Source organism: Eulemur rufifrons, chromosome 8 (genome assembly GCF_041146395.1).
Source record: "Eulemur rufifrons isolate Redbay chromosome 8, OSU_ERuf_1, whole genome shotgun sequence".
NCBI classification, from domain to species: Eukaryota; Metazoa; Chordata; class Mammalia; order Primates; family Lemuridae; genus Eulemur; species Eulemur rufifrons.
Window position 1 is genome coordinate 57,648,826 of NC_090990.1, and position 18,566 is coordinate 57,667,391.

The 18,566-nt window shown below is 35.6% G+C and overlaps 1 protein-coding gene across 1 annotated transcript in view; it reads right to left on the bottom strand.

The window, feature by feature from the left end:
* ERICH3 (glutamate rich 3) overlaps nt 1–18,566 on the bottom strand; it is a 75,076-nt gene that overhangs the window by 41,974 nt on the left and 14,536 nt on the right. Inside the window, exons 6-7 of the mRNA XM_069479186.1 lie at nt 14,974–15,192; nt 4,000–4,180 (exon numbers count right to left, since the gene is read on the bottom strand). Coding sequence (XP_069335287.1) covers nt 4,000–4,180; nt 14,974–15,192 — 400 coding nt within the window. The remainder of the gene's footprint in view (nt 1–3,999; nt 4,181–14,973; nt 15,193–18,566) is intronic.

The window sequence follows — 18,566 nt, forward strand, 5'->3', positions numbered from 1 at the left end:
ATCATGTCCTCCAAAAATTCATGACCACCCAGAACCTCAGAATGTGGTTTGGAAATCGTGTCTTTACAGATAATAATTAATGAAGGGTACAGTGAGATCATCCTGGATTTAAGTTTTGCCCTAAATCCAATCACCTATGTTCTCATAAAAAGATGAGAGGAGACACACAGAGATACCTGAAGAAGAATGCCACATGAAGACAGAAGCAGAGATTGGAGTGATGGAGCTACAAGCCAGGGAACGCCAAGGATTGCCAGGAGCCTCCAGAAGTTGCCAGAGTTAAGGAAGGCTTCTTCCCCAGAGCTTTTCAGGGAGTGTTGGTAGGAACCAACACCTCCATCATAAACCTCGGGGCTCTGAATCTTGAGAGAATAAATTTCTGTTGTTTTAAGCCACAGTTTGGGGACATTTGTTACGTTGCCCCAGGAAACTAATATATCCCCAAGCAGATCCGTTGGTAGTAAATGGAGGCTTTACTGGCTCAAGGTGTTTGAGCCCAACCTCTGGCAAACCACTGGATGATCACTAAACTATGAAAGCACAGACACAACCTTAAGAGACCAGACTAAAAAAAAAAAAAAAAATAGAATTTTCTTTAAAATCTGAGCCCAAAATCATTCACTGTACACCAGGGTGTTGGGGGCTGAATTTCACAGATTTATTCTAGATAAGTTACAAAAAAAAAAAAAATTAAAAAACCAGCAACAACAACCTTTGATAGAGAAAAATCAGAATCCAGAATTCATAGTAGCTTTGGTAGCTTTACTACCCTATCTAAGATATCAAATTTTCAATAAAAACCCTAAAGACATGTAAAGAAACAGGAAAGTGTGACCCACTCAGAAAAAAAAAAAAAATCAAAACTATTCCTAGGAATTTAATAAAGAGAAATGACAACTTCCGTCTACACAAAAACTTGTATTCGTATGTTGATAACAGCATTGTTTTTAATAGTCCCAGACTGGAAATAATACAAATGTTCAACAACTGGGGAATGAATTTTAAGAATATGTGTTAAATATATCCATATCATGGGATATATTCAGCAATATAAGGAGAGGGCAATTATTGACAGTACAAATGCATGACTTTCAAACACATCATGCTAAGTGAAAGAAGCAAGACAAAACACTACCACTGTAGGACCTAATTTATAGGAAATGTCCAGAATAGGAAATTTGTAGAGTTAGAAAGCAGACCAGTGGTTGCCTGGGCTGACAATGAGAGTAGGAACTAACTGCCAATGGGCACAAGGAAATTTTCAAGGCGACGAAGGTGTTCCCAAATTGGTTTGTGATAATGGCTGCACAACTCTGCACACTTCCTGAAAGTCATTGAATTATACGCTTACACTGGATAAATTTTATGGCATTTGATTTGTACTTCAATAAAGCTTTTTTAAAAACTATATATACATTTATAATAAGTAAAAGAAAAGTGAAAAAAAAAACAGTTAATATAAGTCAGAGTGCAATGAAATGCTTCGGTTTTGAGCGTAGACTGAGAGCCATGGTCCATTGGGATAAACCAGAGTAGAAGTCAGCTGAGTCAGCTGCACAGCCTTAATATGAATCCTAAAAGATGGGAAAGATTTGAATTTTAAAAAGAGGAAAGAAAGAGCATTTCAGACAAAGGAAATAGAAGAACCAAGGGCAAGACAACAGCATGAATGGAACAGCAAAAAAGCTGCGTTTGGGGAGTCATGAGGAATGCAAATGGGTACAACAGGATCAGGTTATGAAAATACTAGAAAATGGGGCAGAAAAGGAAGAAATTAAAAGAGGGCCAGAAAAACAATGTTACTTCATTATTGGCATCTACATGAACCCAAGAAGCCAAGGTATGTCTGGTTTGAAAGGATAAACATGGCAAATAAAAATGTCTGTGAAGAAACTGTACTCTTTACAAGTAGCAGGAAATATTCAGTGACTTCATAGGTGTATGTGATAAACAGCTTGTAGCTTGAAGTCTAAAACCAAACTGCAAGACATTATGATTTACTATAAGAATAAACGATCCACTTGCTACACTCCTAAATAATTAATTTTATTATTATTTCAAGTGAAGAAGCAAGACAAATTAACAATTGCCACATTTTAATGAGTTTACTGCTCCAAGAATAATATTAAATGCCATCTTTTTTTCTTTCAATAGAAATCTTCTAAAAACCTATTCACATTTCACTGAATCATGCACAGCTTTGATTTGTAGAAAGGGCAGATTCTTTTCAGTTCAACTAAACTAGTAAGATTGCTGAACCACAAGTCAACTCTGAGCCACCCAACTTTTCAATTTTGAACAATTACTTTCCTGTTAATCAAGGGTAAGCTGAGATGAAATTATCATGCGGACAGGATTCAATTAATCCTATTAATCAATCCACTCCATCCTATTAATCAAGACTGTCCAATGCCATAACCAAAAGTTCTAGCACCAATATGTATGCAAAATAAACACAGAGCCAAGTAACACCCTTTCTCCCATTACCTTTGGTTTTGCACTCTCATCACAGAATGTATATTGCCTACCAGAGAATCATTCAGCTAAACTTTTTTTTTTTATTTGTATCTACCACTTTTTCCAGCAGTCAAATAGACATTATATATACATTTTGTTGAACGAAATGTGATTTAAAATCCAGGACAATTTTCATTATGTCAATTCCAATTTTAGCCTTAGCTAATTTTGCCATTCTCCTAAATTAATAGCTGAAAGTTATACCTTTAAAAACTAAGAATACGTATCTATGCCACTATTATTAGGGTTGCACAGTCATATTATGAAAATGTAGGAAACTCTTTGCTACTGAGAATAGCTAATGAGGCTACACGGAACTTAGCAAGGGCCTTGCACCTAGTCAGGGGGCCAGGGTCTGCGCTTGACTGCCCAGAGTGTGACCTTGGGGAGCCATTCTACCTATGAAATCGTCTCATCTTCCTCATCTACAAAATGGAAGGCACAAACTCTGGAGTGCTAGGACAAAATACGACAAAGTAAATTACATTTCCACCAGAAATCTAAAATGGGAAAAATAATTTCTAGCATGACTGAGCATCATACTATGTTTTAAGTTAAAACTAACATTCAAGTGTTTACTCTTTTTTATGTCAGGAAGTTTTAAATATGTAATTCCTTTATATGTAGTTACAGTTTCTCTTTAAGGATTTGAAATTTTTTAAATTAATACTCACTGTTTTTGATTGATGAGGGAAATTAGAAAGACCAAAAGTAAAAATTCCATGTTTGCCCTCAACTCCTCCCTTAATTCTTAAGTCTATTTCAAGACTACCCAAGCATAAACATTTCTTTTAATTAGTAAAAATAATATTACTTTCTAAACACAGTTTCTTAAGCAAGGCAGTAACAAATATCCTATAAACACACTCTCTTTTCATTGCTGCTCCTCTGACCTAAATGTTGAATAAATACACTACAGTATAATTTGTAAAAACATATACTGGCTGTAAGAATTATCTTATGCTGACAAACATGGATTTACAATCAAAGGAAAGCAGAAATGTATTAAAAAGCTATTTAGCAAAATTCTGCACCAAGTTATTTAGGTGTGATTCACCCTGAAGTTTATTGGATTTGTGATTTTATCACATACCTCTAAAGAACAAATTGCCGATCTGGTATTTTTCTCTTAGAGTAATGCATGATATAATTCACTATGGCAAGCCAAACAGTTAACTTGTAATTTGGGGGACAGCTTATTCATGCAACATTTTAATGATCATATATCTTTATCCCAAAATTAATCTGTTACCAGGTTAAATCACTCCAAATCCTTTCTTCCACAATCTGCAAGAGTAATTGCTGTTTCAGTTTCAATCATGGAGCAGTAAATTTAGATTTACTTCTAGGCAGCTGGTTTATAAGTCCCTGGATATGCATAATTTCATAAAGTGATTGAAGTCATTTTGATATTATATCAACAACAGCTTATCTATAGCATCAACTTCAAGCAATTAAAACAAATTAACGTTTTATGTATACCTTTCTCAAGTAGTTTGCCTTTGTAGACACAAAGATTTTCCCCACCACAGTGCTGCTGATAAACTTGTATTTCATCCCGGAAGTCTGGGTTATCACAAGATAGGTGTACATTTTTCCCCAAATAGATCATTGTAATAGCTGCATTACTATGCAGTGATGTCTTATAAATACTTCTTGAATCCTAGAATAAACAAAAAAATGAGGTTTATTAACTAATTACTTTCTAATCAGAGTTCTTATTCTCACATGACATTATAATATAAAGAATTAAAAAGGGTACTTTTATGTCCCTACCAACAAAACCTTTATAAAGTGGCAATTTACACACTGCAAAAAAAGTGAAGCCCATTACAAAATAAATCCTTCTAAATAACTATAAAATATAAATTTTGGCTTTGTATTTTTAATGTAAATACTAGGGATTCAAAGTGCGTCTTTTTTTATTTTAAGTGTGTATGTGTTACATACATAAAACATCAATGATGGTAAGAGGAAACTGCTTTTGGTTCTTTTAGCTGGTTCTCAAATAAAAATTCAAACAAATGAATTAAATAAATATTGGTGACATCATTTGGTTCTAATTTGAATTGACACTGATTATGATTTAGCAATAGTTTTTGTAATTGAATGCTTTATCTTTACAAGGAACACTGACAACATATCCTTCCCTGGCCTTATTCCATCTGAGAGGAAGATACACACATTTGATTCCTTCTACGGTCACTCTGAGGATTAGGGATCATGTATGTTACGAGCCTGGGATTATCCAGATTCATGTGAGGCATTCAGTTCAATGAGAAAAAAACAATATTGTTAATATTGTTTTTAATATCAAAACAATATGCCCAAGAAAGTCCTAAAAATTACCTGATAAATCTATTTGATATTCTATGGCATTGCCCAATTTAAATTATTTATAAAATATGCAATAAATTTATATACTGAAAAGTAAAAGAAATGTCTTAGGCATTGATTCCTAATTGGTAGTCTGAAGTGTTTTCATAACAGTGAATGAGTATAGTGTTAGTTTAACCTCTGAGAGGAGGAGGAAGGGGAGGCGAAGCAGGAAATGGAAAAGGAGGAAGAGGGAAGAGGCAGAGAAATAGGGAAGGCTGGGAGGGTCAAGAGACATTACAAAGGCCTAGTGAGAACATTGCAGACCTCTAGAATTAAGAGGCCAGGCTTTGCTTCTCATCTTCACTTTCCTAAAAATCAATTTTTAGCTAAAAGAAAAATATGGAAGGAATGACTTTTAGTGGATCCAAGGCAATTATTTGAGTTTGATTTCATCGATTATGGATGCATGGGAAGCATGCATTTTTTTAAGAATAACAAAGCTGCAACAAAAATTTTTGAAGAAGCCACTAAAATATTTCCATCCCCAAAACCGTCTCCTTCCACCTCACAGGATTTTTTTTTTTATTCAATTCTGTTGTTCCGAAGCAAAAACCAGAGGAAATAAATCTGATGAAATGAAATTATACAAACAGTCTGAAAAGTATAAATGGGGGAGAAAATCCAAGAGTTAAAATTCAAGCAAATTGTCCTGCCTATTGGAAATAAGAGCTCCCAAATAGAGAGATAATCAACAGACATATTTTAGGGGCATCGAGAGCCACAAAGGTAAATCAACACACTGGATAATTCTTTGCAGATTAGAAACATCTCCCTGAATCACAGTTGAAGCAAAGGGATGATGGCAGGCCTGGCTCCCACTTGCAAAATCATAATCTCATGTTTCCTCTTGCCTGGGCAACGGCGGAGTTGTGACACGCACACGTGCAGCCCACTGCACAATCAGCAGACCTACAGCAAATCCAGCTCCAAGCTGCGGCTCGCACATTTAATGAAGTGACTGATTAAATAAAAGCATCTCCCTTTTGTCAAGCAATACTTTCTAAAGTGGCATGGATTTAGAGGTAGGCCTGTGAGCTTCCAGGAGATAAGCACTATATAAATACAAGGTAATAGTGGGATTAGAGTGGGAGAAAGACCTGCATCCTATGCAGGAAATGAGAAACTAGAGGGAGAAACTTTAAAAAGTAAAATAAAAGGAATGGCAGCTCTTCACCCTTTTCATTTCCTCTTATTCATATTTTTTTCTGCTAAAGCATATTTCTGATAGTGACATCTCTTTTCTCTTGAGTTTAGTTATTTCATTCTCTTTTCAAAAAATATTCCCCAATTATTGCCGCCAAGTAAACTTTTCTGGGTTCTAACAGGAGGCCCATGCGATAGCTCATTATTAAATACATGCAGTAGGAACCAAACAATTGTTTCTTTCAGTTCACTAAATTGCCTCTATACTTACCATCTTGCAAGGTTATAATGACCTCAGACAGATGAAACTTTAACAGGATTTCACAGCCCTTTCTGCTGTCCTCTAGCAAGTATCAAAACCTTCCATGAAAAAGTTCCATTTCAAGAACAAGAGCAAGTCCTCTTACCCCCTATACAACTAAGGCTTATCTTTCTGACTTTCCTTCTCATTTCTTTTCATATTTCTCAGGCAAGAATAATCTGAGCTAACAGATAAACAGCAAACCCATTGAGTGGTTAACCAGTCAGCCATTATAAATTTGTAATATTTAGCATTCCATTGATATACTAAGTTTTCACTGGGATTTCTTTTATCCCTGCCCAGGCCTGTGTGAGGAGTAGATTTAAGAGACAGTAGAGGTATCAATGCCTGCTCTTGTTGAAGTGTTGGGCAGCAACTCCTCTCCTTCTACTTAAGCCCCAGTGAATTCTGGACATCATAAGGTCCTAGCTGGATCCCTGTAATAGCAGGGTGACCATAGAATTTAGCATCCAAACTGGGACAAATAGAGAAAGAAATGTTACTAGTAATTATAGTAGAGGGAAAAAAGAGCAGAAATTTGAACTGTTTCAGGAAAACTGGGATGTATGGTCACCCTACTAATTAGTCTCCCCACATCTAGTCTGATATTGCTCAAAATCTCTCTCCCCCTGGGTATCAGAATGTATTCCTCTCTCCCAGTAGATAAGGGTGATGTCTACTGATCTTTATGCCCCCAGGAGTCTTGCCAGTACTGACACCTAGTAAGGACCTCATAAACGTTGATCTGACTGGATACAGACATGGAACAATGAGGCATTTTACATTCTGTCCTTTGCTGAGACAAAACATACAGTAGGTTGGCCCCACCCTAAAGTGAAAGCTTTCTACATTTATAGGAACTCAATAAAAACTGATTCACAGTGTCCTATTAAACAGCAACTTTGGTGATTGTTCTTTGATAAAGGTTGATACAGAAGCCAGACTGACCATAAAGAGCAACAGTCCCCATGTTGAATGCCGGTGGCATCAGAGACAGAAAAGCTGACACAAGCCAGAGGAACAGTGTTCACATCCTAAAGGCTACAAAAGCAGCTGGTTGTCATGAAAACCTCTTCTCACTACACTCAGTGGTTCTTTCCCTTTCTCTTCTCTTTCCTGCTGGTTTTGCCTTGTTTTCTCCTCCTCCCTCCTTTGCTTTTAGTATGCTTTCCCTTTTCACAGTCCTCCTGCTCATTATTCTTGACACCGTGTAACCCATACCACATGCTTTTTCCTGACATGCCCAGAAACTCTGCAATCCTTCTAGAGGCACCAGAGCTCTAGATTTTGAATATCTGCTTCTCCTATTTCTTCCCATGGAAATCATAATAAAGGCTCTTGCCCACATTTTCCTCCCCATTTCCTCTGCCTTCTTTTTTTTTTTTTTTTTTTAAACAGAGTCTCACTCTGTTGCCTGGGCTAGAGTGTCGTGGTATCTGCCTAGCTCACAGCAACCTCAAACTCCTAGGCTCAAGCAATCCTCCTGCCTCTGCCTCCCGGGTACCTGGGACTACAGGCATGTGCCACCAAGCCCGGCTAATTTTTTATATATATTTTTAGTTGTCCAGCTAATTTCTTTCTATTATTTTTTTAGTAGAGACGGGGTCTTGCTCTTGCTCAGGCTGGTCTCGAACTCTTGAGCTCAAACAGTCCACTGGCCTCAGCCGCCCAGAGTGCTAGGATTACAGGCGTGAGCCACCTCGCCCAGCCTCCCTCTTCCTTCTAACCTACACTGGTGCTTCCTTGTGTGGTGTTGTACAGTATGGCGTGATGGTTAATTTTATCTGTCAGCTTAGCTGGACCATGGTACCTAGACTGGTGGGCAAACATTATTCTGGATGGAACTCTGACTCATGCACGTGTTGCGCCGCCTCCTCCTGGGAACTGTGAATAACAGACTATCTTTTCAGTGGCAATTGTCTCCTAATCTGTAGATCTCAGCATAGCTGAATAATAATAAAACCCACATTTTAAAATAGCCAGGCAGAAGAATACACCTGATTTTATTAGTAAAGGGGCAGCCAGTGAAGGTGTTAAGCAGTGGAGGAACATGTTGGGAGCTTTTCTACAAAGTTTAATTTAGTATCATTATGAGAATCTGCCAAAACTGAGATGAATTTTGCTTACTCTTTTTTCTCCTTCTTGCCTTTCACCCTCAGTTCCCTGGTTCTGTCTGCTAACTTCCTACTCATTGTTCAAAGCCCCTTTCAAATGCCACTTTCTCTCTGAGGCATTCTCTAATCTCCTCAGTCAGAACTAGTATTTCTGTCCTCTGTGTTCCCATTGTGCTTTATTTAGATCACAATGATAGTACTCATCACAATATATCATGGTTAATTGTATATATTTGTCTCCCTTGCTAAACTGCAATATTTCTGAGAACAAAGATTTACTTTTACCCATCTTGGCAACCTCAGCACCTAGCTGATTATTGTCATAATCAATAAAAGCCAGAATGAGCTATTTGTTCATTTAGAGGCAGGACATAAGTATAAAGATGATTGCAATAATCCCATTAAGAGTTAGTTAGCAAGCGCTTGAACTAGAGATGTAGCAGTGAAAATGGAAAAGGATTATCAGGTACATGAGCCATTGTCAAGGTGGAATCTAGAGCTGTGCTATCCAAGACAGGAGCCATTTGCTCCATTTGGCTGTTGGGCATTTCAAAGGTGGCTCATTCAAATGAGATGTGTTGTAAATTTAAAATACTCAGTTTCAAAGACATAGTAACAAAATATTCAATATCTCATTGAAATTTTTCATATTGATTATATGTACAAACGATATGTTGGATATATTTAATTAAATAAAATATATTATTAAATTTGTTTTATATGTTTCTCTTTACCTTTTTAATGTAACTATTAGAAAAATTTAAAAATTGTATGTGTAGCTTGCCTTCTATTTCTACAGAACATCTCTGATCTAGAGGGCTTAGCAATTAACTCGATGTGTGATGCAGAGGAAAGAAGAAATTCTAGATTTTGAGACCAAATTACTGGTTTTTTAAAAGAAATAAGGCAATTGTATGGAGAAGCTGGCTTAAGTTGTAACTATGTCAAATTTAAGGGGCAGCAGGATCTATCAGTCAGGCATCTGAAATTGCACCAGGGTCGTTTGGAGCCTAAGAGTTGGATATAGGGCTTTGATGGGATATTGGGAAAGTCCTAGATTAGCATCATAGTTGGAGAAGCTTTTTGCCCTCTCTTTCAAAACACATATAAGAAATAAAAACAAACTTTGTTATTTTTTTAATAGATAAACATAACCATTAAGCAGGATCTTATTTGAAAGCCTGTATTTTCACATTTATAGAAGCTATTGATGGGACTACCCACATTTTCAGTAGGCTTCTGAGTAGTGCAGGTGACTAGTAAGGTCAAGGTCTCTCAATCCTGAGTGAGAATATAAAAGTCTGGAGGTGGGTAAGGTAAACTTCAGGGCAGAATCTAACTAATCTCAAAGATTCTGTAAATGCAGTATAAAATTCTGAAGGTGCTGGAACAAAACAGGACAAAGCAACAGGGTCCAGAGGTGACTGTGAATCCTGTCACCTTGTTATTTGGCTCCACTGATCATCCCCAGAAGCACAAATCATAGAAGCCAGGGACCATGTTGTTCTACACACTCACAGAGGAATAGGCGATGGGCTAGCAGCAAGCCATATTTCATTGCCTTTTACCTCTGCTTCCTTTTAGGAGCCTTTTAAGGATGCTTTGAGGGGTAGTAGTCATAAAATGAAAGAGTGAATTTAATGTGCAAATTAGTCAAAAGAGCCATCTCCCTTTCAATGAATCTTTTCTGTATTTAAACAAAATAAATTCAAGTACTAATGTAAAAGTGCATGACTCTTCCCACTGAGCTGATTTTACTCTATATCACAGGACTCAGGGCTAGAGTCAAATCCAAGAGACATCCAGAAAATTATCAGAATCATGTGGGAAGATGACTACATCTTCAATAGAAAAACAAGAGTCAAGGCTGACACCTATGGCAATGGCTAGATTTAGGGGTGAAGACAAAGAAGAGTCACAAAGAAGTGAGACAAGTGATAAAGGGAGATAGCAAAGAACTGTAACAGTAAAATGGCACGGAAGGCAAGAGAGGAAAGTTTTAAGGAACAGGCAATTAATAGCACACAATACTGCTATCAAAGAAAAATCATGATAAATAGAAAATACAAACTAAGATGGTAGAAGTAAGTCTAATATAACACTATGTAAAATAAATGTAATTGGAAAAAACTAAACTTATTAATGGAACAGAGATTCTCAGATTGAATTTAACACAAATTACCCATATGCTGCATAAACACATTTAAACCCTAAAGTTTCAACCTAAAAACACCAAAAGGCTGAAAGTAAAAGGAATACACATACACACACACACAAATGTGTATACATAGAGTTGACACTTAACAATGGGTTTGAACTGCGTGGGTCCACTTATATGCAGATTTTTTCAATGAATATATTGGAAATTTTTTTGAAATCTGGAACAATTTGAAAAAAATTCACAAACTTCATAGCCTATAAATATCAAAAAATCAAGATAAAGTTAGGTATATCATGAATGCATAAAATATATGTAGATATGAGTGTATTTTATTATTTGCGACCATAAAAATATACAAATCTATTATTAAAAATTAAAATTTATCAAACTTTATGCATACAAACACATACTATACATGGAACCATTTGCAGTCAAGAGAAATGTTAACAAAGATAAAGATGCAATATTAAATCGTAACTGCATAAAATTAACTACAGTATATACTATACTATTGTTATAATTTCCTAGTCATCTCCTATTGCTATTGTGGTGAGCTCAAGTGTTGTGAGTATCCACTTAAAATGTCATGTGACAGTAATCATCTCTGCTTAAATAATTCATCTCCCCAGTAAATTGCTTATCATAGTAAAAAGTGATCTCTCGTGGTCCTCGCATATTTTTCATTGTGCTTAGTGCAATATTGTAAACCTTGAATAACATCATAAGACCCACACCAAATGCCACTAGTGTTGCTGGAAGTGCTCCCAAGAAGCAAAGAAAAGTCATAACATTACAAGAAAAAGCTGAATTGCTCAGTATGTACTGTAGATTGAGGTCTGCAGCTATGGTCGCCCTCCATTTCAGACAGAAGATTCATCTTGTAAACAGATGACATAGACTTATGTCATCATACATTCAGCACTATATCATAAATGTATTTTCTCTTCTTTATGATTTTCTTAATATTTTCAATTAATATTTTAATAGAAATTTTTATGATTCCTCTTCTTCCTCTAGCTTACTTTAAGAATATAGTAGATAATATACAACATACAAAATATATGTTAATCTACTGTTTATGTTATTGGTAAGGCTTGCAGTCAACAACAGGCTATTGGAGTTAAGTTTGGGGGGAGTCAAAAGCTATATGCAGACTTTCAATTGTGCAGGGGTTGGCACCCCTAACTCCTGTGTTGTTTAAGGTTCAACTATACAGACACATACACACACACACACACACATACACACCAGTTAAATCCTAATTTAATCTAAATAAGGAGAAGAACTACTAGAAAAATTAATTTTAAGATAAAAAGTAGTGATAAAAAGGATCATTTTTTAATGATAAAGGATCACTTCACTAGTAAGATAAAATAATTCTAAACCTGAGAACATGTAACAAGATTTTCTACACATTTACAAAACAGAACTTGGCATAATTACAAAGAAAAATTGGCAAATCCTTAGTTAACAGAGAATGAATTATTGTGACAACTCAAGAACTAAGAGACCACGTAGATTTAAAAAAAAAATCTAAGGATGTAAAAATATGAGTGACATAATTAAAATTTATCTATTGTACATTTATAGACCGTGATTCCAACATTTAAAGAATTATATTCTTTCCAAAAACTGAATATATATTAGCCCACAAAGCAAGTCTCCACAAATACCAAAGAATTAAAATCATACAGAACAAGAATAAGATGCTTTTTAAAAAATAGCATTCAGTGAACACAAAAGGAGTTCTTAGAATTGAAATACGGCAGAAGAAAAAACTCAGTAGAATGTGTGGAAGATAAAATTGAAAAAAAAAAAACTCTCAGCAAGTAGAACAAAAAGACAAAGAAGTAGAAAGTAGCAGAGAACAGCTAAGAATATTAGCACCTCAGTCTAGTAGTTCTATCATGCCTAAAATAGGAATTCCAAAAAGAGAACATAGGTTTTTTTTTTTTTTTTAAAAAAAAGACCAAGTCAGACTGAAGCCCTGCGACTCAAGAGACAGACATGACAAGTTCTGTCAAAGCCAGGATGCCTGCTGACAACATGCGGTGCTTCTAACCTGAATGCAGAATCCCAGGGGAATCCAGTTCAGATGCTTATTTGTGCTTCACTTGTCATGACCTTGGGATGAAGCAGTTGCTGCTCTCTCCTCCATGCCCAGCTACAGAAGCCCATTCCCCTGACCGTCTTCCTGCTGGACATCTCATGTCTGGTCCACACTAGGACCTCACCAGATACCCTGACTCTGGAGGGCCCCACGTTTCCCATGACCTACTTGTTCCCCAACCTTTCTGACTTCCCCAGAAAGGACTCTATAAACTGCCAATAAACCAGACGCAGACTCTGACCCAAAGATTCTTTACAGCTTATTTTTTCCTGGAATTATTGTCTTTTCATTACAATACTAGGTTTGAGCTCATTTATGAAGTTTTATGCGTATAAGTGACAGAACTCTCAAGAAAAGCAGGGAGACACTTAACATAGAAATCAGTATGGTGGTTGCTCTGGGAAGGGCTATGGGATGTGATGGGGTAGGAAAGAGAGGGCTCTGCAAAATATGATAGTAGAGTTCTACTTCATGAAGAAGTGGTGTGGTCATGGGTGCTTACTAGATTATTGTTGTTTAACTTGTATTATATATATAGATTTTATACATTCTTATAGTTTGGGAGACATTTAAACTTTTTTTTAAAGAGTGTGACCAAGTAGAGTGTATCCCACTAATACATTTTAACATCAGAAATCAAAATCATACCACCCAAGTGTTTGAGGATATCACTGTTTTTACTAAATGGGAGCCACACCCTTTGAAAGCATGTTGTTTGGCCTGGTGGAAACCAATGCCAACATGCAAGGAATTCAAAAGTAAGATTCTATTGCTCTGAATATTCACTGGGCCTCTCTGTGAGAAACTGATACTTCCTACATCCTTGAGATCAGCCTTGATCACAGACTCACTTTGCCAAATGGAATCCAACTGTCAGTGACATGGGCCACTCCTGAGCCAAACCTTAAAAGCATTCCATAGTCTTGCTGTCTATGAGGCTAACACACCCCAGACTCCTCTGTTCTGAGGTGTTCCTGCAGTCTGGGTCCCAGAATTGCAGCTGAACAACAACAGACACTAATGTGAGCAAGAAGTAAACCTTTGCTGCAAGCTAAGTTGCCTGGGGTTATTTGTTAGACCAAGCTCCAGTAAACTATTCTTCAAAGGACTTCTGCCATGAAAAAAAGGCGAAAATAGAAGTCTAAGGTTACAACATATAAGGAAAGGATTGGGTTTCCCTATCTAAATACTGTGTGTGTTGAGAGGCAGAGATGAATATTAGAGGAAGGCCAGAAGTCCAAATTGGAGAGGAGAATGACAGACAGTGCAAGGTACCACAGGCAGAGGAAGAGTATATAATCAAAGACACAGGGTAAGGTTGGGCCTCAGGGAAGAGGGAGAGAATGCTCTGTCAAAGACAGCAATGAAGGGAGTGAATTTGGTAAAAACAGAGTTGAAAAGAGGAAATTCAAGCAAGCAGGAGGGAGATGGTCCCAATCTTTTGAGAGGGTTAGAAGTGAGGAGAGCCACCGGGGGTGAGATGGGGACACAGAGTGTATAAGGTCTCTGAGAGTGAGGTTGGATTTGCAGAACCAGCATACAGAGTCTACGTGCATGTTGGTACTTAACTCCCTCATGTTCAATCAGTGAAATGTTGACCCAGCTATTTGCTAGTAATCAAAAAAGTTACATGTAATTACTATTTTTTGTATATTTACACAATAAAAATGAAGAGATCTTTTGACTTCTTACTAGCCTATATCTGTATAAAGTCCAACTGGCCACAGAACTATTTTCTTTGTCAGTATGTTGAGGAAATGAGTACAACAAACTACAATACTTTCAAAGAACACTGAAAGAAAAATTTTTCTAGGTATTACACAGAAATTTGCCATAAATCATTAAAAATAAACTTTAATAAGATATATTGTTTTTCAGATATATTTGTTTCTAAATTTTTACAAATTAAATGTTAAGATACTTCCAATAACATGTGATTGTATAGGTAAATTAAAAGAAGCAAGTAATTTGGAAATGGATGTAGTTCAAATTAAATTTGACCATAAGATTTACTGACTCTTTTATTATCAACGGTGCTATTAATAAATTTGTTACTCAAATGAGCTACTCAAATCATTGGTTTCAGATTCATTCAAGCTTATGATTACACTTATAAAATTATTATATTTCTTTATGCAAGGCATTTTGCATGTGATTTCCCTAATTTCTTTTACTGCAAATCTAGAAATCTAATAATGCAATGCAATCTGTGCTAAATTAATAACAGAAAAATTTATTCCATAATCACCCTGGTAAAGAGAGGTTCTAAGCCATTTGGAGCAGTGGTTGGACGAAATGTTCTTCTTCTCCATGTTTCAGATCTATTTTCTCTTGTGATTTTTCCATTTGGGGGAGGAAGTGGAGGAGGAATAGGTATCAGGTAACTGTTAATGTTTGGAAGTCGATATGGATTCATTCTCTGTGAATTGCCTGTGGAGTTCCTGAACTTCATCACTGCCTTCTTGCCCTGTAATCACATTTCATGACGTAAGAACCAAAAAAACAAAATCAGTGACCCAATGTCACCCAAAATTAAAGACTAGCCTGTATGATTGACATTGCATGCAAACACAACTGGTATCAATAGACAAACTCAAAACACTTCAGGCTGTTGAAGATGGCACTTTGCTTTATCCATAGCAAATTAAACATTCATAAATTTCTAAACTTAAGTAGTATATTTTTTAACAAACATACAGTGATGGCACTTTTATAGTACTTTGGGGGATTTTTCCTCAACAACTGATTAAATCTATGGGGACCCAGTACAACTAAACAATTTAAAATCAAGAAGTTTGAAGTTTTATACTTTAAAGCAGGGCTGAATAGTTCGCTTAGCAATGAGGAGTTAGTACTTTTTTCATATCCTGATTTCACCCATCCGGGTATTAGAATATTTAAGGTTGGCAAGGCTGTGAACAAACTGGTAATCTCATGTACTAATTAGAGTAAATTATTACAACCTTTATGGAGGATAAATTGGAATATTTATCAAAATTTCAAGATGTATACTATTTGACTTAGAAATTCTACTGGTAGAGATTAATTCTACAAAGATAACTACACAAGTTCACCAATATAAATGTGTATAAGGATAACATGCACACATACATTTAGTCAAAACATCAAAAAATGTAACATCTTAAAAGTCCATAAATAGGAGGATATTTAAACTTTTCTTTGTTCATATAACAGAGTCTCACTAAGTTTATAAAAAATGATGTAAATCTATTTATCCTGACATTAAAAGACCATGAGACATGACCATACATTCCTTTTAAATAATTTATATGTGGATTTTGATTAAAAAACAAAAATGAAAGAATTTAAATGTGAGGTTGCCTTTAGAGGTATATATTCACATTTTCTGAAAGTTTAATCAACATGTATTACCCTAATTATTAAAAAACACCACGGGATTGGGGATAGGAAAAAAATATCATCAAAGGTGATCAATATCACCTTTGATAATATAATTGATAATATAATCAATATTATATTACATTTGTCAAGTACGTATATTTAAGTCCCCGAATTTTCACAAATTGGTAATTTTTGTGTATCAGAGGTAGTTTTCCAAACTTTAAGAAATATTTAAACATTTTTAGCTGTTTTATGCCAATTTATGTTTTTATATTTATATAATATTAATATAAATTGTATTTATATATTTTTTAATTCTCTAATTTTCAACAAATTAAGTCCTTATTTTGAGATGCTTATTAGTGAAAAATTATTTTCAAGAAAGGAAAGTTATTCTCTAAATATTTCTCATTGCTAAATGAGTAAAAAACAAATTAAATAAAGGCATGTGTAGCTCAAATTTTGATTGAAAACATTTATATGATTTTATATTAAATTATTTTCATCAATGACACTGAAAAAATACATGTAAAGACATATAATCATACTATATTTTGCCTATGTAAATTATACTATATGCTCCAATAAGTCACTTTTGTCTGTCTTGATGCCCAGAGCAGTACCTAGCCCCTAGTAAGTGTCCAATAAATATTTACTGGATGAAAAGTGGTGTTAGCTAGCTGAAATTAACATGGAACTGATCCCAATCTTGTCAGCACCTGTGAACTACCACCAAGTGCCTATCCTTCAATAATCCACACCCCAAAAACTTGGAAACAGAAAAAGAAAAGGCCCTGTCTAGATTCAATTAGTAAATCCATCCAGTGGCTCACAGAAGATTTGGAAAATCAACTGAAAGGAAAAAAATGCTTCCCAGCCAGCAGAACTTGAATATTACCTGATTGATAGTATTCACATATTAACAGGAAAATGTATCCATCAAAGTATAATTAATAATTATAGGAACTTAGAAAGGAATATAATCAATCACCTTGGCAAATGTGGAAAGTACCCATCCGAGTGCTATCTAGGGGAGAGGAAATTCTACCCATTGGACTTTGAATATTTACAGTCCTAATGGTAAAGGTATCCCTGGAGGATACAGAGGGTGTTAGCCAAAGATCTTTGAGATTTCTGGTACCTTTTCAAGCCCATTCCTAATGGGTGTATCAGGCCACCTTACCCTGATGCCATCAACATTCCATTACACTACATCCCCTCATTCTGATTCCATGCTCACTAGGCAACATTCTCATTATGATTTGGCTTCTCATGTAGGTCTACCTACGAGGGGAGAATGCACTTCTTTCTTATATAAGCTTTGACTATTTGATATCTCTTGGTGACTTAATGGCCTCTTATTAAGATTTAGTTCTCTGTTTTGGTTTATTATGGAGGGGGGAAATGACCTTGTTGTGAGTTATTCAAGTTAGCCTGAGACAACCACTCAGGACGTGTCCATTCCTGGACACTGGCTGAAACAGGAAATCTCTGGGCCTTCGAAGTGAAGACCAGATCCTAGAAAGTGTCCAACTAAGTGACATATGACCCAACAAGTTCCTGTCTAGCTCTAGGAAGTCCACCCTAGACAAAGTACCACCACTTTTGGATTAATTTCTCCCGTTTTCTGGGAAACTACCATTAAATTAACTGATATAAGGCTTACAAAAAGTGCTTCACAAGCTGAAAAACACATTAAGTGGATTAAAATATTAGTTATTATTTTTAGAGTTATATTTATACTTTTACTGTGAAACACAATAATTTTTATTTGTCTGAATTAATTTCTCAGCATCAAGATTATCTGTAAGTTAAGGATAAAAATATCTCAGGTTCATATGTCTTGTGTTTCCTAATAAGAAATGGAACATAATGCACTCCCTTTGAACATAATGACAATTGTATTCATGACGCACGTTCTTTCTTAAGCTGGCAAATGTTTTGTCTTCATGTTAGAAATGCAAACAATACCCTCCTTATTACCGAATGTCCTAATTCTTCCTCCCTGTTTCAGTAACTCATATTTCATGGTTACCATATCTCCTTCCTGAGCTTTATTAAAATAAGTGAAAATTACCTGAGACATGACCTTGAAAGGGAAGAACAGTCAACCTATGTGTGATTAATTCTGCCTTTTTTAAAGATGGACATTCTTTTCCTTCTACATTCAACCTTCTAAAAGTCAAACTTGAAGCAATTTCATACACTGATGGGAAAGTAAGTCGGCATGCAAATGCAAACCTATTCTTGGAAAGTTTCATTTCCTAGGTTTCACGCATTTAGAATCTGGAAGGAGTCAATACTGGGTCTTTTCTGATGGAAGTCATATCTGGCTAAGAAAAGTCTTTGTTTTTCAATCAGCCTTTCAAATTAATGAGAAATCACCATACATTATTACAAATCTATTTCTCACTTTTTTTGCTCAATGACACAGAAACTTATAGGCCTTCCAGTTTGACTAAGATATAATTAATCAAA